The sequence below is a fragment of the Magnolia sinica genome, chromosome 10, assembly GCF_029962835.1.
Source record: "Magnolia sinica isolate HGM2019 chromosome 10, MsV1, whole genome shotgun sequence".
Lineage (NCBI taxonomy): Eukaryota > Viridiplantae > Streptophyta > Magnoliopsida > Magnoliales > Magnoliaceae > Magnolia > Magnolia sinica.
In genome coordinates this window covers 4,988,554-5,015,222 of record NC_080582.1, presented here as the reverse complement: position 1 = coordinate 5,015,222, position 26,669 = coordinate 4,988,554, and the positions used below count along the sequence as shown (strand labels likewise).

The 26,669-nt window shown below is 39.9% G+C and overlaps 1 protein-coding gene and 1 long non-coding RNA gene across 2 annotated transcripts; both read left to right on the top strand.

The window, feature by feature from the left end:
• The first annotated feature begins 9,797 nt into the window (after window positions 1-9,797).
• Window positions 9,798-18,799, top strand: LOC131257823 (uncharacterized). The gene is made up of 2 exons (XR_009177654.1): window positions 9,798-10,010; window positions 18,589-18,799. It is a non-coding gene; the product is annotated as an uncharacterized LOC131257823 (long non-coding RNA).
• LOC131257822 (SKP1-like protein 1A) lies at window positions 12,980-13,748 on the top strand. Its single transcript, XM_058258731.1, has one exon. The coding sequence runs from the start codon at window positions 12,998-13,000 to the stop codon at window positions 13,466-13,468; it is 471 nt and encodes a 156-aa protein (XP_058114714.1). The 5' UTR covers window positions 12,980-12,997; the 3' UTR covers window positions 13,469-13,748.
• Window positions 18,800-26,669: the final 7,870 nt, after the last annotated feature.

Below are 26,669 nucleotides of genomic sequence, written 5' to 3'. Positions count from 1 at the left end.
TCCTTGACCGAGTCGGACTCGGTTCGGGTCAGGCCTGGAGCACAACGGATCGGATCAAGTCAAAGGACCCAGACTCAGTCCCAGATCGGATCAAATTCGAATCTTAGTGAGTACTTGTGCACACCTTTGCACATGTGTCATGGTCACAGAATCTAAACGGTCCACACAATGCGTCACCCCTTGAAACACTGTGGGCCCAACTTTCAGCATGATCTAAAACTCTAGTGGGCTATACAAAAGAGAAATGCACATCAAGTGAGGAAATTGTTTCCTTTTGCCATGGCCAACCAAAAATTTGTGTCAAGCTTAAAGTAAGGCTAATGAGGTTTCAAGGGGTGCCACGTAACGTGGACTATTGAGATTCTGTGCCCATAACATCGTTTGCAAAAGTGCAAACAGTGCTCACGTAAGAGGGTGCGCGTGTGTATGTATATACGGGAAATGGTACTATGAGGTCGACCTCAGGGAAACTTCCCAGGCCCTACCGTGATGTATGTCGATCATCAACACCATGCATTTGATGGGTCCCCTTTAGTTTATGGGATACCCCAAAAATCAACCATTTGGAGAACTCAGGTGGGCCATGTCACCTAAAATCATGTGAAGACATGCCTAAAACATATAAAAGTATTTGGTGGGGCTCACCTGAGTTTTGGATGCGGCAGAAAGTTGGCCTGACTCCTCGTACAAGTGGGACACAAACATTGGATGGTCTGGATTTGTAAACCACATCTCAGTTGGCCCAATAAATGATTGCGAATGTTTTAATGGGAGGGTAACCCCTCACAACTGCTGTATGCGCTGTATCCCACCCAAGTCATAAATTGACTTGATTTTTAAGCTTGTGGCCATTATAGAACGGTGCATCTGACTGATGGGATAGACATTCGACACACGTCACGTTGGGGCCCACACAACTCGACACCATGGAAAGTTCCCATAAGGTCGACTTCATGTTACCATTTCCCTGATGTTGATAAAGCTGGAGGAAGTTTCCCATGGGCTCGTATCAGTCAAGACCATGGAAATTCGTGGGCACAGACTTTGACTGGGATTGTTGTGTCGGTTTAAAACAGGGGCCAGTCGTGAGTCACGGTTCCTCCAGAAGATATCTCGCCCCAAATCCAGCTCATCTACCCATCATGTGGGCCATGCGTGTTTGTTAGCCTTGGAAGCTGACTCATACATTTCTAACCGTCCGATTTTCTCTTTCGCATGTGTCCCATCCAATTAGTGCACCATCCTGATTTTTGGATCGTGGCATGTTCCCAAACGTTGACACGTGTTACGCAAAGATCATATTGGATCTTCCAATATGATCTCCCAATATCTCATGTGTTATAGTCGTATTGGATGGGAGTGGATTAGGTAGGTCGCGGGATTCCTGGGAATTCCCTGGAAGTGCCTGTGGTGGGATGCTAGGTGGGGTCCACTGTGATGTTTGGGAGTAATCCACCCCGTCCATCCATTTTTCGAGATAATTTTAAGAGACGATCCAAAAATGGGGTGGATAAAAAACTCGAGTGTGCCACACGATGAAGTAGTGGGGATTTAGCAACCACCGTTGAAACATTCGTGCGGCCACAAAAACTCTGTACCGGGATAAATTTTTTGTGATTTCACTTCATTTCAGTGGGATGGGATATAAATATCAAGGTGGATCGTATAAAGGTTTCAATTGTAGGAAACTACATCCTCAATTTTCTACCTGGCATGACACCGTAGAGTTTCACATCCACCTCATTTCTTGTCGCATGTTCTAAAATGATCCGTTAAAATGGGTGGACGTGATGAATTTCTCCCAAACATCACGGTGGCCTAGACGCAGATTGTGTCCTACCCCGGCTGGGACGATAATCCGTTCGGTCAGAGTTCTTTAAGGCCCAAAGTGATGTAAGTGTTAGGTCTACCACTCCAGTAGACTACACCAAAGGAAGCTGGAGTAGTGGTAATGACACCCACCATCGTGATGTTTTTTTAACAGTCCAACCTACTCATAAGGTCATGTAGACGTGGATGAAGTGAAAACACAAATATTAGCTTGATCCGCCACCTCCCAAGAAGTTTTCAACGGTGGAAGTTCAATCCCCATTTTGTGGTCCAGTTAAGCCCCATGCCTGCCTAATGTTTTGGCTCATACCTTAAAATAATCTGAGAAAAATGATGAACGGTGTGGATAAAACACTTACATCACGGTGGCCCTCACAGAGCCCTGCCCAGATTATCATCCGGGCAGGGGAAGGACGCAATCCGGGTCCCTTTTGTGGGCCCACCTAGCATACGAGCTAGTAGCTTCCTACGAAGACTTCTGCAGGAAAACGCGTCCGATTAGGTAAGACCCCAGACTCACCCTGCGGTCCTTACCGTGGGCCCACTTTGATATATGTAATCTGTATCCACGCCGTCCATCCATTTTTTTCTTATCATTTTAGCAAATTATCCCAAAAATGCAACGGATCCACTTATTAAGTGGACCATACCGTAGGAAACAATGGTGATTGACATTAAGGGGCCACAAAAGTTTTGCATTAAGCTGATATTTATTTAGCATCTTGTAACCTTATAAACCGATTCGATGGCAAATAAACACTACCGAAACATTAAGGTTAGCCCTAAGAAGTTTTTAATGGTAGGGCATTCAATCACAATTGTTTCCTATGGTATGTTACACCTGATAATTGAATCTGCTTCATTTTCTAGATAATGATTTCAAATAATCTGAAAAAACGGATGGACGGTGTGGATACATAATACATACATCAAAGTGTACCCCACAGTAAGGGCGGCACCATCTTGGGTGAGGCCAGGGTCTCACCTAATCTGCACCCACAGATGTGGTATGCGCCCTAATTGTGGACCGAGAAATTTACGACTGTGGACCCCACCTTTTATCCATTGGATAAGCAATGCAAACTTAACATACGCACTTAGACCTCCTCGTACGGACGACAAATTCCAGGACGAAAATACCCCTCCTTTTCACGGGCGGATTGGGTACTCCCCTGCCACCCGCCAATGGCGGATCTCCGGTGGTCTGTGGGCCCCACCATGATGTATGCTTTTCATCCATGCCGTCCATATATTTTTTTACGAATCATTTTATGTTATGAGACAAAAAATGAGGTATATCCAAATCTTAAGTGTACCATGTTACACGAAACAGTGTCTTATTTTACAGTGTGGTCCACTTGAAAGCTAGATTTGTCTTATTTTTCACCTCAAGCCTTAATACGAGTTCACCAAATAGATGGACGGTTTGGATATAACACATATCTCATAATGGGACCCACAAAAATCGATGGGAATTACAACAGAAAAAAAACAAAAAATAAAAAACAAAAACGAAGCCAGTGAGTTGGGGACGATCGGGTCAGAGAACAAAAATAAATAAAAATACGCAGCCAGCGAGTTGGGGTCGACCGGGCTAGGATTCGGTCGACCGGGTCAGAGCTTGGCCTATGGCTACGGATTATAACCGTAGCCATAACTGTAGTGCTATGCACTTTTTTCTCTTTTTTATTTTTATTTTTTTATTTTTATTTTTTACATGGAGAACATTTTCCCCCTTACATTTTTCTATAATACATAATTATGTAAATATGTATATATAAGTATATAAAAATATTTTTCTATCTTTTAATTCATTTCTTTGTCTATTTATTTAACAAGCATATCTCCTAAACTAGAATGATTTACTTAACTTACCACATATGATTTTGGGGTAGGAGAAGCTAATTTAGCCAACCAACCTAGTTATTTTCTAAGATTCCATTGGGTCGATGGTCGAAAATCTATTTCATTCATTTCGTAGTCAATTTCAATCACTTCACGGTTGGGTTGGATCGGGTTGAAAGTCGGGTGGGTTGGTTCGGGTTAGTGCTCAACCCTAACCCAACCCAAGGTTCCTATACCTAAACCTTGACCTAACCCAACCCAACCCAATCTTGGGTAGGAAATTCTCAACCCAAGCCCAACCCAAGAGGGCTTGACCGGTTGATTGAGTTGGTCGGGTGTATACGTGCTAATATTTTCGTTATTACATTAGTTTATTATATTTCAATATAGGACTTATTTTTTGTATCTATGATTTTATTAATTATATATATATACGTGATTATTCATCATAAAGAACTTCATTTTTTTCTTTTAAAAACTAAGCTAAAATATAGGACTACTTCTTTAAAAAGTCATGTAGCATAGCATGCAATCTATTTGGGAGAGAGAAATCCGGCATATATTGTTAGTGTGAGTCCTTGGAAATGACGTGGACAAATGAGACCCGACATCACTAGCGTACCTTCTACACAAACAATCCACACTCAATTATAATTTATAAGTAACTAATATATTGATCGGGTTCGGGTTGGGTCGGGCAGCTTGAGACCTCAACCCAAGCCCAACCTAAGTTTTATTGGGTTGGTGTTTGTATAGCCCTTCACATAGGTAGCCCTTCGCACATATAGGTAGCCCTTCACGTGTCATTAAGGGCCCTTTGTACTATGTAGAGCATTCGAATTGTGGGGCAAACTAGAAAAACAGCGGGGTAAACTGCATTATGAGCAGGGCAAACTAGAAAAATAGCAGGGCAAACTGAAATATGAGCAGGGCAAACTAGAAAAACAGCAGGGCAAACTGAAATATGAGTGGAGAAAACTAGAAAAATAGCGAGGTAAACTTAAGTATAAGCGGGGCAAACTAGAAAAACAGCGGGGCAAATTTAAATATGAGGGGGACAAACTAGAAAACAACGGAACAATCAATTATGAGCGGGGCAAACTAGAAAAATAGAGGCAAACTAGAGAAATAGTGGGGCAAACTAGAAAACAACGGGGCAAATTGAATTATCCTTGCATAAGTGATGACAATGGGCAAACTAGAGAAAGCTTCTTAGCAAACTGAATTATGAGTGGGGCAAACTAGAAAACAACGGTACAACTGAATTATGAGCTAGGCAAACTAGAAAAACAATTGGGGCAAACTAGAGAAACAATGGGGCACTGTATTATGAGCGGGCAAACTAGAAAAACAATGGGCAAACTAGAAAAACAATGGGGCAAATTGAATTATGAGCGGGTAAACTAGAAAAACAATGGGGCAAACTGCATTATGAGCGGGCAAACTAGAAAACAATGGGCAAACTAGAGAAACAAAGTGGGGAAAATCGAATTATGAGTGGGGCAAATCAATTATAAGCGAGCAAACCGAATTATGAGCGGTAAATCAATTATCACAAAACAACATTTTTTCAAGTAATATCTCAAAATACTGTAGAAAAACAAAAGCTCTAAACACTCACACATAGAATCTAACAAAATCGAATATCACAGATTAACATTAGGCATGTTTAGATACAAGGAATGAAATTCTCTTGCTTCCAACAACAAGCATGAATTCTCGAAAAAGAATCTTTTAAGTGTTCTAGATAGTTTATCTCATGTGCCTCCTCATGGATTGGTGATGGATCAAAAATCTCTCCCATAAAAGAATCCCAGCCATCCAACCATTAGACTTTTTTTCCAATAGAAAACAAAATCAACAATATTTAAGTAAAAAATGACCATCTTGACCCTTTCAGGTAATAGTTTCTGGCCCAAAACAAAAGACACCCCACACCCAACATAGGCGTCTTTATGCCAATGTTAGTGGTTTTGGAATTTTGAGTATTCATGATGTTGAGGTAACTCTTTAAGCAGATATAGATTAACTCATGATATGGCCTGTTCAACTGATATTTTTCCTGTTTTATAGTTGCTACACCAACAAGCTCGTAGCAATTCGATTAGTTAAGATAGAGAAAAGAATTAAAGTCACCCAACTTATACTTTTCAATATCTTTGGAAGTTTAAAAAAGAAAAAGAATAAAAAATCAGTAAAAAAAAACCATAGCCAAACATACATGCAATTGGAGATTTAAATGCGTTAGAGAGATCTAGAAATGTGTTGGATTGAACCAAAAGGACTTCATTAGGACACTTTGCGAAAATTGGTTCGATTTTATGCAATTGTTCACGAGTGACTGTAGGATAAAAAGTTGGATCGAGTGTCAACACTGCCTTGTCTAATTAGATCGAAGTGTTGAACATGAGGTCATTGACCAGTCCCGACAACAGCACATCTAGATCTTTGATGAATGACTCTAGATAGAAAGCTAGAGCAGATGAAGAAGAAGATGTGGCCATTGAGATAAGGAAATTGGAAAATTTTGATGCAAGAGAGAAGAAGCAAAGGTAAAAGAAGAGGCGCACAGACTTAGTCTTATTTATGTATCGGCGACAATACGTGTGCATTAATGAAAGGATGATCATGACTCCTCGTACGATACGATTTTATATGATGTGTCACATGTACAACTCAAAAGGATGAGGCAAAGGATATCTTTCGGTATAGTTTCAGTCAGGTAGAATGAATGGGCAGACAATATGTGGAACAACGATCGATTACATTTATTGTATCGGACAACGGAAAAACGTCGCTTTCACCTTTTTACCAAAGGCGAACTGACGTGGGGGAAATGATGTAGCTTATTTCTGGCCATTTTGGAAAAATCCAATAGGAGAGCAACATGTGGCATTGTATGAGAAATAAGATATGGATGAAAAGATCTTCAAGATATGTGAAGCGCTTTTTGTAGAATCATAGCTGGCGTAAGTTCAATTTTACACATTAGTAAATGGTCGACAAAGTGATATGGCTGAGTTATTCAAAAGTCTAATGAACAAACCACTGTAGTAATGAGAGAAGGATTTGGAAAGAACAAGCTACAAGAAAACTCTATAAATAGCAGAGGAATCCAACAGAGAAAAAAATGCAATATTCAAACACAATACAATAAAAAAAACAACCAATCTATCCATTTACTTTTATTCCAGCTTATCTTAGAAATAACAATAATCCAATAGCGATAATTCTTAGTTATAATATTTAGTTGTAATCCAAATATACACTCATACGTTGGATTTGATCTTTATCCAATATCACGTAGTCCTTTCAAGAGACACAATCTTGTAGTTGCTCCTACTGACTGATGGTGAGTTTTTCCTTTCGTTTGATTGCTGTTTTTCTAGTTTGCCCTCCCTCAATGTCTAGGTTTCCTCCCCACTGTTTTTCTAGTTTGTCCGCTCATATTCTATTGCCCCATTGTTTTTCTAATTTACCTCGCTCATAATGTAGTTTGCCCCCTGTTTTTCTAGTTTGCCCCATTATTTTTCTAGTTTGGCCCGCTCATATTTCATTACCTCATTGTTTTTCTAGTTTACCCCGCTCATACTTAAGTTTGCCTCGCTATTTTTCTAGTTTGCCCGCTCATATTTCGATTTGCCCTACTATTTTTCTAGTTTGCCTCGCTTATAATTCAATTTCTCATTGCTTTTCTAGTTTGCCCGCTCATATTTCAGTTTGCGTTGTTTTTCTAGTTTGCCGCTCATACTTAAGTTTGCCTCGCTATTTTTCTAGTTTATCTTGCTCATATTTCAGTTCCCCCACTGCTTTTTTAGTTTGCCCGCTCATAATTCAGTTGCCCCATTGTTTCTCTAGTTTGCCCGCTCATATTTCATCCGCCAGTTGTTTTTCTAGTTTACTCTACTCATAATGCAGTTTGCCCTGCTATTTTTCTAGTTTGCCTTGCTCATACTTCAGCTTGCACTGTTTTTCTAGTTTGCCTTGCTTATAATTCAGTTTGCCCAGCTGCTGTTTTTCTAGTTTGTCTCGCTCATATTTCGATTTGCCCCACTCATATTCTAGTTTGCCCCGTTCATACTTAAGTTTGCCCATTATTTTTCTAGTTTATCTTGCTCATATTTCAGTTTGTCCCGCTGATTTTTTAGTTTGCTCCGCTCATAATTGATTTGCCCATTGTTTCTCTAGTTTGCCCGCTCATATTTCATTTGCTCCGTTGTTTTTCTAGTTTGCTCTACTCATAATCTAGTTTGCCTTGCTATTTTTCTAGTTTGCCTCGCTCATACTTCAGCCGCATTGTTTTTCTAGTTTGCCTTGCTTATAATTCAGTTTGCCCCATTTTTTCTAGTTTGCATCGCTCATATTTCAGTTTGCCCCCTATTTTTCTAGTTTGCCGCTCATATTTCGGTTTGCCCCACTGTTTTTTCTAGTTTGCCCCGTTCATACTTAAGTTTGCCCGCTATTTTTCTAGTTTATCTTGCTCATATTTCATTTGTCCCACTGTTTTTATAGTTTGCCTCGCTCATAATTGTTTACCCCATTGATTTTCTAGTTTGCCCGCTCATATTTCATTTGCTCCGTTGTTTTTCTAGTTTGCTCTACTCATAATGTATTTGCGCCGCTATTTTTCTAGTTTGCCTCGCTCATACTTCAGCTTGCCCTGTTTTTCTAGTTTGCCTTGCTTATAATTCAGTTTTGGCCCATTGTTTTTCTAGTTTGTCTCGCTCATATTTCGATTTGCCCCCTATTTTTCTAGTTTGCCCGCTCATATTTCGATTTGCCCCACTCATTAGTTTGCCCCGTTCATACTTAAGTTTGCTCCGCTGTTTTTCTAGTTTGTCTTACTCATATTTCAGTTTGCCCCGCTGTTTTTTTAGTTTGCCCCGCTTATAATTCAGTTTGCCCCGCTCATATTTCAGTTTGCCTCGTTATTTTTCTAGTCTGTTCTGCTCATAATGTAGTTTGCCCTGCTATTTTTCTAGTTTGCCTCGCTCATACTTCAGCTTGTCCCGCTGTTTTTCTAGTTTGCCCCACTCATATTTCAGTTTGCCCCGCTCGGGTGGTAGACTCTTAGGAGTTTCAACACCCGGTCAAGCGTTCGAGTATCCGTAGGTGGTGAAATTTCACTAGTGTGAGTGTGTGGGGGTGTGTGTTCATGTTTCCCCTGCTAAATTTCATGTTTCCCTCGATCAATTTTCTAATTTGCCCCACTCAATGTTTTCTCAAAGCGATCGTTTTTTATATATCGCAATGGAGAATTCCATCGTTTATAGTTGAAAAGAAGAGTCAAAAGAGGTTTTCCAATCCGATGGAATATTAGAAAATAACTAGGTTGGTTGGCTAAATTAGCTTCTCCTACCCCAAAATCATATGTGGTAAGTTAAGTAAATCATTCTAGTTTAGGAGATATGCTTGTTAAATAAATAGACAAAGAAATGAATTAAAAGATAGAAAAATATTTTTATATACTTATATATACATATTTACATAATTATGTATTAGTGAAAAATGTAAGGGGGAAAAAGTTCTCCATGTAAAAAATTTAAAAAATAAAAATAAAAATAAAATTTTCCAGACTACTGTGGCATTGCCGCTGTACCGGCAATAGTGCCACGGCAGCCCGGTCGACCCCAACTCACTGGCTAATTTTTTTCTTCTTCTTCTTCTTTTTTTTTTGCCCTTTGTAATCCCCGCTGATTTTTGTGGGTCTCATTATGAGCTATGTGTTATATCCAAACCGTTCATCTATTTGATGAACATATATTAAGTCTTGAGATGAAAAATAAGACAGATCTAGCTGGCAAAGGGGACCACACTGTAAAAGGCAGTGGGGAATTGAACCTCTACCATTGAAACCCTTTTAGGGGTTACAGAAGTTTTGGATCATTATGAAATTTGTTTTTCCTCTTCATCCAGGTCTTTGTGACCCTATGAATGAACTTAGACGGGGAGGATTTCTCACAAACATCACAGTGGGCCCCACCTGAGTTCCCATCGCCGGACCGTCCGTCAGCGCTCGTCTCTGCACGCCTGCACGAGGAAGGCAGGGGTATTTTCGTCCTCAAATTCGGTGTCCGTACGAGGAGGTCCAGGTGTGTATGTTAAGTGGGTCTCACCTAATCTGCACCCACAGATGTGGTATGCCTTCCTCTCTTTATATATGTAAGCACGCAGGGCGTGAATTGAGAGAAGTAGAAGAAAACAAGCGAGGAGTAAAAATGGCAAAGCTATATCTGAGGGCCTTGCGAGCTTCCATTCTACTCCTTGTAGTAGTGCTTGGTCATGGCCGTCTATGATAGAATCAAGGAGCACATTCTTCCACACTCCTCTCCAAGGTACATGTACATCCTTCCGTTTTTAAATCCCTGCTTTCTCTCCTCTACTTCTAACTTCTGGATTGACGTTCATCTGAAGTGGGATTTACATAATAAATAAAAAAATCCTAGACAGATGGTTTTAATTCTTTGATTTGTTGCCTGAAAATAAATGGACACAGAAAACACAACAAGGGTCCAAAACAACATCTATGGTTGAGATGGGATAGCGTTGGCAAGTGTATGAGGTGAAAATGGAAATTGCCTATCAAAGGTGGCAACCCATCATATCAACGGTGTGGATCATCGAAACATAGTCACAAATTGTACAAAATAGATGCACCAAAGTCTTATAATTCCACCGTTGGCATCAGTGTTTTAAGAATATGATACTATTAACGTTCCTATTCATCAGAACCCTATGACTCCTCATCTAAATTCATTTAATGACAAGGATTCTCTTATCACCTTAAGGCTGTGGCCCATCAACTTGATATCAACGACTCTCGGTATCCATGGACATGTGCCACGTGTAGGGCCCAGATGTTGGAGAACGTTCATGATCTAGAAGGGTCAAACAGGCTGGATATGAAGGCTCAAACGGTCTGAATATGCATAAGCTCCTGAATTTAGTGGGTGGAATGGCGCTGACGAGGTCAGTCCAAGGGCCAACTACTCATTAATTAATTGAACTTAAGCTTGGACAGAAACTAACTTATTTATTGGAAGGGAGGGAAATTCTAATCTCAGATCTGAGCCGGCCCCAATTTAAGGCTGAGATCAGCATGTTATTGGCCTTAGATAAGAGTTCAATTTTAAGAGTTTCAACAGGAGGTCATGAGTTCTAGTACCTAATGTGGTGAAATCCCACTGTAATGTGAGTCCATGAGTGTGTGTGGGGTGTAATTATAATTGTGTATGTTAAAACAATAAAAATAAATAAAAAGTTCAATTTTAAGAGTTTCTTTTTTCGTCAAAATGATTTTATTACCAAGCAATTAGGGCCTAAGTCCAATTCCAAGAACTGTCTTCTTTCCTGCTAAGATATAACTTGGACATCTTTACCATGAAAATGGTAGGAGCAGCGATGAAGGTTACCTTGGTGGAAAATCAGGCCCATCTACACATCAAGTGGGCTACATAAGACAATTTTTAGACATTGGTAAATAGTGAACAGAAGTGTGGTGGATCCAATAAGTGGGTGTGATATAAATTGTCCATCCATTGGACTGGTCCAATGATTATATGCAATCCACTCCATCCATTAGATACCATACTAAAATTTAGGCCTAGAGTCCAAAATCAGAATCATTTATGATTAAGGTGAGCCACACTAAGGAAAAGAGATTAGGGAGTGAGCGTTCTCCTCCACACTATTTCTAATCATGTGGTCCACTTGAATCACAGAAAGGGCTAATTTTTGGGCCCTTGGCTTAAGGAATGATATACATAATAGTCGAGGTGGATTTTTAATGCAGGGGGGTCGAAACCACGAGGAAAAGAAAATAGAAAAAATTCTAAAATATTCGAAGTAATTTTATTGATGATGTAAAAACAAGTTTACAACTATTTAAATAAGGCTATGAACCTTAGAGAGAATATTCAGAATCATACTATACCTAAAACTCCTAGACATCGCGACTTACCATAAATAGTAAACTTACTATTTATTTATATACGATCATGATTCCTACTAGTGTGCATGGTTTTCGGCAAAAAATAACAAGTGTTCTATTTGGCCGAACCATGATGTTCCCCTAAATATTCTAAGAACTTTTCATGTTGGGCGCAACTCCTAAAGCCCAACGGATCAAGAGTTATACTCAAACTAAAACCTACTATAAATAGTAAAAATGAAATTAAAACAGGGATATGTGCAACCTGACGTAGCGGGGTTGGGTAGCTAAACTAGCTCATCTTACCCCAAAATCATATACGGTACATCCGATAGCTCATTTCGGTTTGCGAGATACTGCGACCCACTCTACATCAATTTCATATAAACACTATAATGAAGGCGACATCTTTTCCTTCTCTCCATGATATTTTCAGAGTTAGTTGAACTTCCAACTGATTGGACTTGATAGTTTTTCTTAACAATTATCCCAAGGTTTGCATTAGGGGTGCACATGGAACCAATAGAACCGATAAACTCGATCGGAATCGACCAAATTGCATGGTTTGGTCCGGTTTTGAAGTACACCGGTTTCGGTTCCGAAAATCAAAGATCCAATTAGTTCAGTTTGGTTCTCAGTTTGGGGTTATGTAGAACCAAACTGTGGAACCGAACTTGGAACTGAACCTGGAACCGGACCATCCCAAGCAATAAATATATATTTTTAAAATAAAAAAAAAAAAAAACCCTTAATCTCTAGACCATGATTTATGGTTTACGATTGCATCCTTTGATTGTTTCTATAAATGTATTTTTGCACACCATACACAATATCTAAACCATTCATCACATGGATCACAGTATAAATGGACATGGGCTGGATTATAAAAAAAACATGCAATTAGGCTGGATTATAAAAATCGTAGAACCGTACGTAGAACTGAACCAGCTTTTACAGTCCGGTTCCAGTTCGTTTCTAGGGTGCAAATGGTCTGGTTCTGGTTCTTGGAACCATTAGGAATGGTTCGGTTCTGGTTTCACCCCAAAATCGGACCGAACCAACTCGTGTGCACCCCTAGTTTGCATATAATGCCTTGCTCAGCCGTGACAACCTGGCCATTGGGGATCATCTTAGCCCAGTAGATGTCACACATGTGTACATCCCGCACTTGTGGGGATCATCCAAGACATGCAACAGGTATACACACGTGCCACCCTAGACCTTGCGACCATCATGTGCTGGGTTTGGTATGTGAGGGCTCAATTGAATGGTTTTTAAGTAGTAGATGGTAGTAGCAGAACTCATATATTGTCTTTACTTAAGAGAGGGCCTTCTTGATCTCTCCTCTATTCTCATCTAGGGTTTCCAGGCTTTTCGATCCAGTCCATATTGATGGCTTCGAAGAAGGTGACCCTGAAGAGCTCGGACGGCGAGTTCATGATCGATGAGGTGGTGGCCCTCGAATCACAGACGATCAAGCACATGATGAAGGACGACTGTGCGGACAACGGCATCCCCCTTCCCAACGTCACCAACAAGATCCTATCCAAGGTCATTGAGTACTGCAAGAAGCATGTCGAGGCGGCTGCCAGCAAGAACCCCGATGACCACTCCAGCGACGAGGAACTCAAGGCCTGGGATTTGGATTTCGTCAAGGTCGATCAGGCCACCCTCTTCGATCTTATCCTGGCAGCAAACTATCTGAATATCAAGAGCTTGCTCGACCTGACTCGCCAAACAGTGATCAACATGATAAAGGGAAAGACTCCTGCAGAGATCCGCCGGACATTCAACATCAAGAATGATTTCACCCCTGAGGAAGAGGAAGAGGTCCAAAGGGAGAACCAATGGGCTTTTGAGTAAATGAACCCCCTTGACCACCGCTTACCATGTATTGATCATACATATACATGACGGAGGTCGCGGTGGTGGTAAGTACATAGTCATTAAATTAGTAGGGTTGGTGTCTTAGTAGTTTTTAAGTGTATAGAGGGATTGGTTGCAGGCAGACTATGGATACTCGCTTTCAACCTCAGATTTGCCTTCTTTTCTTTTTTTAATCCTTTTGCATTCTACACTTGTGTTTTGGACCTTGCTTTCTAGTCTTCCATGCTTCGGATTATTTTTCCTTTTTGGTTTAAAATCATGTGTTTTGCTATAAAAAAAAGAAGGAAAAAAAAAGAAAAAGAAAAAAGAGAGGGCCTTCTTATTTTTCAGGGATTGCACTGCGTAGACGGGGAATGGAATGTCACCGTCCATAGGATCCATACGACTGTACGTGTTATATCTTACTGGCAATATAAGAAATTTTTTTTTTTTTTTTTTTACCATGTCCTACGTTAGGAAAATTCTATTTTCCTGTGATTGGTCCACATATCACAAATGCAGTGTGATGTTGTTGCCCAATTAAATGACAACAAATAGAATTTTCTTGCTTATTGCAAGGAGAGTATCCAGATTCCTTAAATAAACGCATAAAGACAAACGCATCACGTGAGCCATAATAGTGTGAGTAGCAAATAATTTTCAAATAAAGAATTTGTAGAAGAATTTCACAGTTGATCAGTTGATGCAGGTGGGCCACACATGATTGATTCCACTTGGATGTAGATTAGGTATTGCCCCACATGTAAGGAGCACAGGATAGGCACAATGTGAGTTGATTTGATTGGGCCAAATTGCTGTTGCAAGTGGATTGTGTGTTGAGTAACTCAGTGGGCCATAGCGTACTGAGTAAAATCTATGGGTCCGCCATGATTTATATATTTTATCCACTATGTTCATCCATTTTAAAAGATAATTTTATGGCTTGAGCTCAAAAATAAAGTATATCCAAATTTCAAGTGGACCTCAGAAGGGAAACAGTGAAATTCTACTGTTGAAAATTTTTTAGACGCCACCGTAGTTTTGGATGAAGCTTTTATTTGTTTCTCCCTTCATTCATGTATGTATGATTTTATGAAAAGGTTGAATGACAAATGAACATCACTGTGGGCCCTAGAAAGGTTTCAACGGTGGAAGTCATTATTCCCACTGTTTCCTATAGTGTAATCCACTTGAGTTTTGGATATGCTTCAATTTTGGGCTCAACCACTAAAATGAGCTGAAAAATGGATGGTCGGTATAGATAAACTACATACGTTCAAACTGGGCCTAACTGAATTTACTCAGTACAATAAAAGCGCACAGACTAACTCAATATGCAATCCGATTTCATAGCGCCCTAGATTGGGTTAAAGTATACACTGACCATACAACTTTCAGATATGATTTGCATGGCCCTATCCTGTTGTGCCCTTCTTGTCCTCTCCACCCCCTTTGTTTCACTTTTGGATGGATGGCCCATGCACCAACTCTCTGTGCCCATGTGGGCACCACTGTGATGTGTGTGTGGCATCCACTCCTTTCGTCATGTGTGCCAACTCAACTTATGACTTGACCTAAAAATCAGGGTGATTTGAAACTGTGTGTGTGTGTGTGTGTGTGTGTGAAATGGCACTATGAGGTCGACCTCATGGGAACTTTTCGTGAGGTCGAGCTATGTGGGCCCCACCATGATGTATGTCAAACATCAACACCATGCATTAGATGGGTCCCCTTTAGATGATAGGATATCCCAAAACTTAGTTGCATAAGGGACTCTGGTGAGCCATACCATCTAAAACCATGTGATGACATGCCTAAAACATAAGTATTTAGTGGGGCCCACCTAACTTTTGTATGCAACAGAAACTTGGTCTAACTTCTCATCCAAGTGGGACACACACAATGGATGTGGTTGACCTGTATAAGAGAGAGAGATAATACTATGAGGTTGGGAACTTCGATGAGGTCAAGTTGTCTGGGCCACATCATGATGGGTGTCCAACATCTACCCATCAGTCAGATGCACCATTCCACAGGCTTAAAAATCAAGTCAACCTATGACTTGGGTGGGCCACACCACATTCAACAATTGAGAGGGGTGACCTTCTCATTAAAACATTCATAATTATTTATTAGGCCCACCGAGATGTGGTTCGAAAATCCAAACCATCCATTGTGTGTGTCACAGTTGGATGAGGGGTGAAATTAAGTTTCATCTGCATCCAAAACTCAGGTGGGCCCCATCAAGTACTTTTATATGTTTTGGCATCTCTTCACATGGTTTTAGATGGTATGGCCCGCCAGAGTCCGGTATACGGTTGATTTTTTGGATATCCTAAAATCTAAAGGGGAACCATCTAATGCATGGTGTTGAACATCAAATCCATGGTGTTGATGTCCGACACACACAAGGAAATGGTTCTATGCGGTCAACCTCATGGGAACTTCCCCATGAGGTTAAGCTATGTGGGCCCCACCGTGATGCGTGTCGAACATCAACACCATCAGTCAGATGCACCATTCCATGGTGGGCCTCGGATCTAAAAATCAAGTCAATCAGTGACTTTTGTGGGCCACACTGTATACAAAAGTTGAGAGGGGTTACCCTCCCATTAAAACATTCATAATCATTTGTTGGACCCACTGAGATGCAGTTCACAAATCCAGCCCATCCATTATGTGCGTCACACTTGGATGAGGGGTCAGACCAAGTTTCAGACCCATCTAAATTTTAGGTGGGCCCCACCAAGTACTTTTATATGTTTTAGGCATGTCTTCACATGATTTTAGATAGTATGGCCCACCTGAGTTCTGTATACAACTGAGTTTTGGGATATCCCATAATTTAAAGGGGACCCATCAAATGCAAGGTGTTGATGTTCAGCATGCATCACGGTGGGGCCATAAATATTTTGTAAATTTCAAGTTGAGTCCGTGCTTAATTTGACTCGGATCGGATTCATATATATATATATATATATATATAGAGAGAGAGAGAGAGAGAGAGAGAGAGAGAGAGAGAGAGAGAGAGAGAGAGAGAGATGCTCCCTTGCGCACCTACACATGTGTGCACCTGAACGGTCCATGTGATGCGGAATCCCATGAAACCACATGTGACAAATTTTCACCCCGATCTAAAATTATGGTGGGCCATAGCAAAGAGAAATGCAAATCAAGGGAGGAAAGCTGTTTTCATTTTCATGGCCCATCTAAGTTTTAGATCAAAGTACAGCTCGACCTCATGAGAAGTTCCAGTGAGGTCGATCGCATAGAACCATTTCTCTCTCATATATATATATATATATATATATATATATATATATATAACCTTACCCAGGTGGGGCTCGCCTTATAAAAGGGTTGGATGGCACATGAAATCCTATCCTGACTGTTTCTTGTAGTGTGGCCGACTGGAGCTTTGGATCGGTTTCATTTTGGGGCTCAGATTCTAAGATAAACGGTTGCAAATGGAGGGAGTGGGTGTCAAACACTTATCAGAGTGGGTCCTGCAAAGATTTTCGTTAAGCGTATTTCCTACGACTTCATGAAAGCATTCCGCTATCATTTCTCTCGTGCGCAGGCCCGCAAGGGCATACCTACTTCAGGTGGACTTGAGCTGTACAAATATAAATAGGGTAGACTCACATGTGCCAAACATGTACAAATATAAATGGCGTCGAATCCTAAATGTTCTACTAAAGAAATTGTTAGGTTCGGTCAACAGATGGCCCATCCGCGCAATAAAAATAAAAATAAAAATAAAAATGAAGGGTTTGTAGATGTTAGCTAGTCCATGTCTTTAGAAGCATCCAAATTCCCAAATGGGCCATGCAGAACGGGCCCACAGAAACAAACTTTTCAGACCATGGATGACCTGCTTTATGCATGTTTGTAATCATGTAAATTCCGGCAAACCATACTATTGGAAAGAGTGTACAAGACAACTCTCACCCTCCAAATTATTTCCTTTAATCGGTGCCACTTGAATTATGGTTAGGCCCCGGGTATAAATTTTGATGTAGCATCTAATGGTTGAATGGATTTCATATAATTAGCACATGCTTAAGGCATCATTACACATCCAATAAATAGCTTAAGGGAATTTCACCCTCGGGTTTGATAGGCCCACCATGATGATTATATGAAATTTACTCTGACCATTAGATGCACACCAAAATTTTAGCAGGTGATCCAAAATTATGAAATCAAGCTATCCATGATTCAAAATTATGAAATCAATCTATCCATGATTCAGGTGGACCACACCAAGAGAAATAATTTGGAAGGTGAGAGTTACCCTCTAATTATTCCAATCGTCCACTTGAATTATGAATTGGACACGCGTGTATGTTGGCCTTGGAAACTCACTCGTACATTTCTAACCGTCCAATTTTCTCTGACGTATGTGCCCCATCAAATTAGTGGACCAACATAATTCTTGGACCATGGCATGTTTACATTATATCATAACAGATGAACCAGTTAGATCTCCCAACATGGTGCCACGTTGGCACTTCTAATGCAAAGAAATGTATCAATCTCATGCGAGATAGCATGTTGGATGGACTTAGGCAGTGGAAATGGGCACGGATTAGGTGTTACCTGGTTAACGTATTTGATATGTTGTATATCAACCATTCGTCCAATAGTTTTTGCAGCCCATTTTAAGACGCCGTCCCTAAGCATATCCAAATCTCAGGTGGACCACCCCACAAGAAACAGTGATGATTCAACGCTCACCATTAAAAAATTTCCAAGGCCCACTGTAAGCAGATCCAGAATATTTATTTTCCATCCAAATCATTGATAAGATCAACCAGCGCTGGATGGAGGAAAAATACAAAAATTAGCTTTGATCCAAGACTTTTGTGGTGGAAAGGAAGCTTTTAAAGGTCATTCACCACTTTTTCCAGTGATGTGGTCAACCAGAAATTTGGATCTGCTTTGGAATAACGACCTTTAATGAGCTGAAAGAGGTGTCACACACATGCCACCCTAGAACTTGATACCATCATGTGTTGGGTTTGGCACGTTTGGGCTGATTTGAGCGAGCTTCTATGGGAGTAGCAAAACTCATATATTATCCATACTCAGAGAAGGCCTTTCTGTTTTTTCAGGGATTGCATCGTGCAGAAGGAGAATGGAGCTCTCGGTTGATAGTCTCTCCCCTTCCTATCGCGAATCCGTCCCACTACTTTTGTTTTTCCATCTGTTTTTGCTTATGCTATATGACTTGAATAAATGGAGAACGACAAAGGGATCACATGCCATATTTGTAACCCTTATTAAGGGCCCGCTTGGATACCAACAAATAAGTTATTTTTTAAACTTATGTTTACTAATTAAGTTACTTTTTTCATTGAAGTTAGTTTGGTAAACATCATTGCAAAAGTAACTTATGTGCCAAGAGCTACTTATCTTAATAAGTAGCTTCTTTTAGCTTTTTAACTATGATTTTTTTATTTCTCTCTCGGAGCCCTTGTCAAAGAGGCTTTCTCATAACTTCCATTAAAAGTTTTTCTTCCAATTTTAGAACATTAGGTACACAAAGATGACTGCAGTAGCGAATTCCTTTATCACTCCATATACTCCTTCATGATGACTCATTATCTTGATGTTTGATTATCATTTTTAGTAAACCACTCATCATCACCTTGAGCTCTATAATCCGCTCATTCAAAGTCTTCTTTTTATTTTTATTTTTATTTTTATTTTTTTTAAGCAATAAGATTTCATTGATGCGGCAAAATTTACATTGAGGATGTTCGGGCGGGGATCAGGGACAAAAGGACTGGCCCACCCATCATATCTTATACAACCGAGATCTTTTGATCTTCCTAACATAACCTAGCCCTATTTTGTCTAAAAGATATCTACCTCTAACTTGACTGGGGAGGTTGGATGCCTCATGGTAGGACTGGCTCTACTTCGCCAAGCTATTACCCAACCCATTGGCTCCTCTAGGGATGAGTGTGATACTAAAGGATCCCCTAAGACATAGTCTTTTAATTCTGACAAGCCAATATTTTAATTTCCAAGCATAGGAAGATTTCCCATTAATGCAGTCAACTACCCGTTTACAGTCTAATTCAATAAGGACTTAAAAAAAATCCGACTTGACACACATATCCACTCCATCGTGTAGGGTCCGTAGCTCCGCCCTATTGTGGGATGGATTATCATAACCGTTGGCAAAGGCAAATAGAAACAGGCCACTGTTGTCTCTACAGATATCGCCGACCCCGGCTAGCCCAGGGTTACCGAATGCAGAGCCATCAATATTTAGTTTGCACCAGTCGTCTGAGGGGTTTAGCCCATTTGACGACCTCACAACAGGGGGCCGGATGGAGAGGGCAGGTTCGAGACATGAATGAAGAAGCAACAGGGTCTAAAGGAATATGTGGCGGGGGCCGGGGCAGCAGGGAAAGGGACTCCATCCACCATTGAGATCTGCGTAGAACTTCCTGGATAGAAATGCACTGACCGTCAAATCTGGCCCCATTTCTGGCTCTCCAAATTTCCCAAAGTAGAAAGGAGGGGGCGAGACGAAGGGAGTTAGTGGTAATCCTGCGAGGGAATGATTGCAACAACCACTAAAGAAGACGTTCCTGAACAGAGGAGTGGATAGCCAACATGATGCCTATCAGGCCGACAAGATGATTCCAAACACTATTAGCGAGGATTCCTTCTAAGAAGAGATGCGACAATGTCTCAGGGAGGGGGAAGGAACCTCGACCCATACTACAGCAATCACACTTCGAGGTTAGAAAAATCCATTTTCTTTGAATATTCTCATCAATTGGCATTGCACCCATCATTACTCTCCACAAAAACAAGGAGATCTTAGGGGGAATTAATGGGTGCCACACCCATTTAGACCAGCTTTTCTTCTACCCACAATTTCTAACCATGCCACAAGTAGATTTCACGGAGAAAATCCCGAGGGGTCATGCGGCAAGATATGTTTATCCTCAGCGTCCGAAGTGCAAAAACCTCCATGCTGGATATGAACCTGAATCCAGGCCAGGAGAAAAAAAACGGGGCCTCCTACTTCAGGCCGTTAGTCCCTAAGAAATCAGCCACAACGAGCCCTTTAAGATCAACTAGGATATCAATAGAAGAGATGTTTTATAAGGGGCCCAGGCTAGCCCAGTTGCTCTCCCACATGTTGCAGTTTCCACGACCCACATCTCATTGGACATTTCTGTCCAGGATAGGGAAGAGCTTCACCAGATTATTCCAAAAAGGGGAGGAATCAAAGCCTGATCTGATGCCGTTAGTAGTAGAACCTGATTGCTAGTATTTGGAGGTAACGAATTTTTCCCAAAGATTATCCTCACTCCCAAATCTCACCCCCCACACCATCTTGAGGGGAAGGGCATGTAGCACATCCTTCAATTTCCTGATCCCTAGCCCTCTTTCCTCCTTAGGAGTGGACATGACGCTTCATTATTTCCAATGCAGCTTTTTTCTTCCATTACGCTAGCCCCAAAAGAAATTAGCGAAGGAATTCTCTATAGATTGCAGAGATTTGGATGGGATAACATTGGCAGACATGGTGTGGATTGCAATGCTGCTGAGGACCGAAGAAATTAGAGTCAACCTCCTCGCCTAGGAGGAGCTTACCGTTCCAGCCTTGGATTTTGACTTGACTATTATGTTACATATGCGAATCTGTAGCTTTTGGAATTGTAACTTGACGTCGAATTCTCTAAACATCTCCCATTCTCGAATCATTAGACTAGTCATCTTTTGTTGTTTGAATTACTTTCTACTGCTTTCTACTCAGAGTATCCGCCACCAAATTTCCCTTGCTGGGGTGATAAGATAATTCGAAATCATAGCTCTTTGGAAATTCTACCCATCTTCTCTATCTTATAGTGGGATCCTTATGTGAAAATAAGTACCTGAGACTCTCGTAGTCTGTAAAGAGTTCAAACCGCTCGCCATATAAGTAATGCCATCATATCTTCAATGCAAATACAATGGTTGCTAATTCTATGTCGTGAGTCGGGTAATTATGCTCATGGTGGTTTAAGTTGCTTTAACGCATAATAAATCACCTTAACCCATTATAGGAGCACACAACCTAGACTTTTAGTCGATGCATCAGTGTACAGTATAAATGTCATTCCATCTTGTAGAAGTGTGAGTATGGGAGTTGAAGTCAGAAGTCGCTTCAACTTAGCAAAAGCCTTTTCACACTTCTCAGTCCGTTTGAAGGGCACTCCTTTCCGAGTCAAATTCGTCAATGGGGTGGAAATCTTCAAGAATTACTTGATGAACCTGTTATGATATCTAGGAAGTCTGAGGAAGCTTTTAATTTCTGAAACAATAGTGGGTTGCTCCTATTTTACTACAGCTCAACTTCAATCTTTGCTATATCTACTGCAATACCATCCTTTGAAATCACATAATTGAGAAACTTGACACTTTCCTTTCAAAATTTGCATTTCGAGAACTTGGAATATAATTGATTATCTTTTAGGGTCTGTAGCATTGTCTTCAAATATAGCTCATGGTCTATACTGGTCTTGGAATACATCAAGATATCATCAATGAACACGATGATGAAATTATTCAGATAAGGTTAGAACACTCAATTCAATAGATATATGAACAACGCTAGGTATTGGTCAATCCAAAGGACATAACCAAAAATTTATAGTTCCCATAACGAATTCTAAAAGTCATCTTGTGAATATCCTCTTCCTTGATTCACAACTAATGACATCCAGATCTTAAAACAATATTAAAAAGTACCAACTTCCTTTAAATTGATCAAACAAAGTCATTGATGCGTGGCAATGGATACTTGTTCTTGATTGTTGCCTAATTTAATCGATGATAATCAATATACAGACATAGGTGTCATCCTTCTTCTTCACAAATATCGCTGGTGCACCCTATGGTGAAGTACTCGGTTGTACAAATCCATGAAACTTCAGTTCTTCTACCTGCTCCTTTAGCTCTTTCAACTCAATGGGCGCCATTTGATGTCGTGCCATAAATATCGGACCAGTCCTTGGCGAAAGGTTGATCCTGAAATTCACTTCTCAATGAGGTGAAAAACACAGTATATCTTGAAAAACTTCAAGATATTCCCTCACTACTGGAATTAGATCCACCAATAATTCATGTGCTTCTCCATTCACCAACACTAGAATACTTTTGATCTTCTCATTCTTCTTATTCCTTTGGATTTTAAAGGGCTCTCTTCCTGGCATTAAGAAAGTATCTGTCTTCGCATAACAATCAAACTTAGTGTGATTCAGTTTAAGTAAATCCATTCCTCTGATGATATCGTATCCCGCCTCATCGTCACTACAAGTTGGCTAACTTTGGAATAACACCTATCATAACTGGGACAGATTTACATGTCATGTTCAAAACAATGGACTTCTCTATGGGCGATTCTACATAAATCTTTTTACAAAGAATTTTTTTTATTTTATTTTAATCCTAATCGATTTACCATTGATAATGCAACAAAGGATAATGTAGCTCTAAAATCAAATAATACAGAAATCAGAATACCATGCATGTTAATCATACCTTCCACAATGTTGTGGTTATCTTTCAGGTTTTCTATTGGCGTAATAGAATGAACATAATAAACTCGTGCTCAGGGTGGTTGCTGCTTGATCGGTTGACCTCCCTTACTTTGAGATGCTTAATAAGTAGGTCTATTCTGCTGATACTATTGTAGCTTAAGAGGTAAAGGACACAATATTGAGATGTCTGCCCTGATTGCTAAATTGGTGCCATAAGTGGCAATCTCGGGGGTATCTGCTAAAGAGGTGTCTTACCAATGTCATGGAGTTTGGTTCTGCAGAATAGAGCTTTTGTTCATACTTTCCACAATACGAGCAGTTTTTAGGAAAATGTTGCTTTTGGTTTTACGATATTACATACTAAATATTTGTTGGTTGTCTCTTCCCCAGAGATTATCGTTGACTGGCTATTGTTCTATTCTGGCTTCCCACTTCTTTCAACTATACTTGAGATTTCAGGAAATATTTATTGTCCCTCTTAGCTCGAAGGGCTTTGTCCACTATCTTATAATACTTGTGAATATCCACATAACAAAATTTTATCTGATGTTCTGACAGAGCCCTTCTTTGAACTTGATTATCTGGTAGTCTTCATCTTCTACTAATCTTAGAATGTACCTCGATAACCCTACGAACTTCACCTCATATTAAGCTATGTTCATCACACCTTACTGCGGATACATAAACTATACCATCTTTTTGTTGCGGTAACCTTTAGAAAATATTTGTTGTGAGATCTTAGAATTCATTCCAGGTCCACATGTGCCTGGATTTGACCATTCTTTTGGCTGCATCCTACCATACATCGACTTCATCTTGAAGGACAAACATCACAAGCCTGACTTTCTGATTATCTAGACAGTTCATAACCTCCAACATTTTATCGATTTTCTTTAACCAATCCTCGACGATAGATGGATCGCAAGTTCCCTTAAAGACTGATGAATGCAACTTAATGATTTTCTCGAGCAAATCCACCTCTCATGATTGCTCAGGTCTAAATGGTGATGAATTCCTATGACTTTGGGTGCCTGGCTCAAATTAGCTAGCATATTCTACTAGGCCGCAAACCAGTCCTGCTACTGCTTCATGATTGTCACTATCTGACTTTCTAACCCAAAGGCTGCATCCCATGGCTAAGAAATAGCTTTAACAAAGTTGGCATGCATCTTGGTTAGGGATAGCGGAAGTTGAGTACTCGGTCAAGCATCACATTGTTAACTGGGGGAGGAGGTGGTGGAGGAGCTTGCCTTCTTCTTCAACTTCATTTTCATCCACTACATTCTGATGATGTTCTCAAGGAGCCATCCCAAATTCTTAAGGAATAACGGGATTTACTAATGGGGTGTTGGGGAGAGGTGCACTCACAGAGGGGAGTAAATCACGAACACTGCTGGTCTTCTTGAGAGCCATATGTTCCTATAAGAAGATGACTTGAATTCAATAACCTAGGCTTTCTCTTGGTCTATTTCTACATAAATGTTTACCCCATATACGATGTCCATCAATTCATGGATAGAGTGGGATGGTCCTCAAATTTAGGACAAAAGAGGGAATTAATGGATGGCACCAATAAATAATGCACTTTGAGTAAATGGGCCTTATACCTAATTTGGGTCCATTCAATTTGAGAGACTATGGACAATAACAATCAACAACATGTTGTTTATAGACATCTCATTATATGACTTAAGAATGATATTAGTTTCAGCCATTAAATGGGCCCACAATCCAGCCTAACAAGCTCAGAAAGGTTTAGGACCACAAGGTCTTTCATCCATGAGTTGTATAAGATGGGCATGCCCATAGGAATTGGCGATTTACACAATCTCGGGACCTTCGCAGAAGTAAAAGATAGATGATACATGTTCAGTGGTCTACCTAACCACTATATGAGTAGAGATGTCTGATCACCCATTTGATTCTATGGTTAAGATGACCTTAGATTATGGTCAATAGCTTGTATCGTATAATGGATGAGCTAGATTAACAGAATTTGATATTAACCTCTCTCTCCTTATTTTCTCTCTAGGAATTCAGAATTACTGCTGTCCATGAAGGATTCCCATCCCTCTTTAAAGGGAAGGTTCGAGGAGTTTGGATGAGGTTGAGAGTTATCCAATCTCATCTAATCTCACCTTATCTCAATTTATCTACAATTAAATTTAATTTTAAATTAATTTCTAAATTCAAACGGTAGAATTTAACTCTCAAATTTATGCATCAAAGAGAAAATGTAACGAGGGCATACAAAAAAAACTCATGTGAGACCCACCCACTAGTAGTTGCCCATAAGTGGGCCCTACGGGCCCATGTCCAACATCTCCCATGCAATATGTACACAATATGGATTGTCCATCTAGCTCGGCTAAAAAAAGAAAAAAGAAAAATAGTGATCAAAAGAATTAGAGGCGTGAGAATAGCTTGAACACCATAATCTTCTCACAGGTTTTTTTTTTTTTTTTTTTTAAATACTAAGTGACCACCTAATTAGCATTCAATAACCCAAGCGCCATGCTTGTCCTATTCCATATGACCACAACAGATGAAGTTGACTCCCGATATAGAGTATCACTTGTCCAACTTATCGACTTATAATGAAAACTTGAATTTTTGCAAACATTATTTTGAATTCCTTTAAAGTAATATAATAATATATGTATAATTTTGAAAAGAATATTATTTGCAAAAGTTCTTGTCAAAAACTCTAGGTAGATAAGTCATCAAGTACACGTTAGTAGTTTTAGAGATTTAGTTTAATTGTCACATGACCTTTTATTTACAGATTTCTTGGATTTGATCTAATCAGTTCAACGTGCGAGTGTAATCCAACGGCTCTAATGCAATTGAAGCCTAACTTTGATCTAACCCTTAAAACCTGTCCCTGATACCACTGAAAGATGGTCTGCATGACTGGGCCCGCAAGATCCGATGGTCTAAAACGATCTTGGGATCTTTGCAAAAGCTAAAGGTGTACGATGCACGTACAGTTGTTTGCCTAATCACTATGCAAGCAGAGATGTCTGATCACCCCTCTGATTTTACGATTAAAATGACCCTAGATTACGATCAATAGCTTTTATCATATAAGGGCAGGCCCAATGGACAGATTGGCTATGAAACTCACTCTTCCTATTTTCTCAGAGAATTAGAAAGAGGGTACACAGAGGAAAACTTGCGTGGGCCCATAAGCCCATGTCTAAAACCACATTCATCCTCTCTATGTACTCCACAAAAACAACATCCTTTTAGGTAACCTGTGTAACATAGGCTCTACGTGGCCCTCTATGATGACTCTGTGACATTTCCTACACATTTATTACCCCAGATCATGTTAGAACATCTACTCAAGAATGCAAAAAAATAAAAATAAAATGTAAATCTTTAATGGGCCACAACACTAGAAAGGTGGGCATGGATCGCTCTCCGTTTGAACCATTTTATGCCTCTTCTATCTCTCCCTCCTCTCTACTATACATGCCATACCCATAGTTTCATTTAATCGTAATTATATATTAGAGATCACGATTGTTGGTTACCAAGAATTTTATTTATTTATTTATTTATTTATTTTAAATCCTTGCCAAAAAGAAGATTATCACTAATACATAAATACGATTTTCTAAATTGAGATGAAATTATTT

Bases quoted from the DNA above. Each gene is read 5' to 3' on its own strand.
- LOC131257822 (XM_058258731.1), top strand. From the start codon at position 12,998: ATGGCTTCGAAGAAGGTGACCCTGAAGAGCTCGGACGGCGAGTTCATG.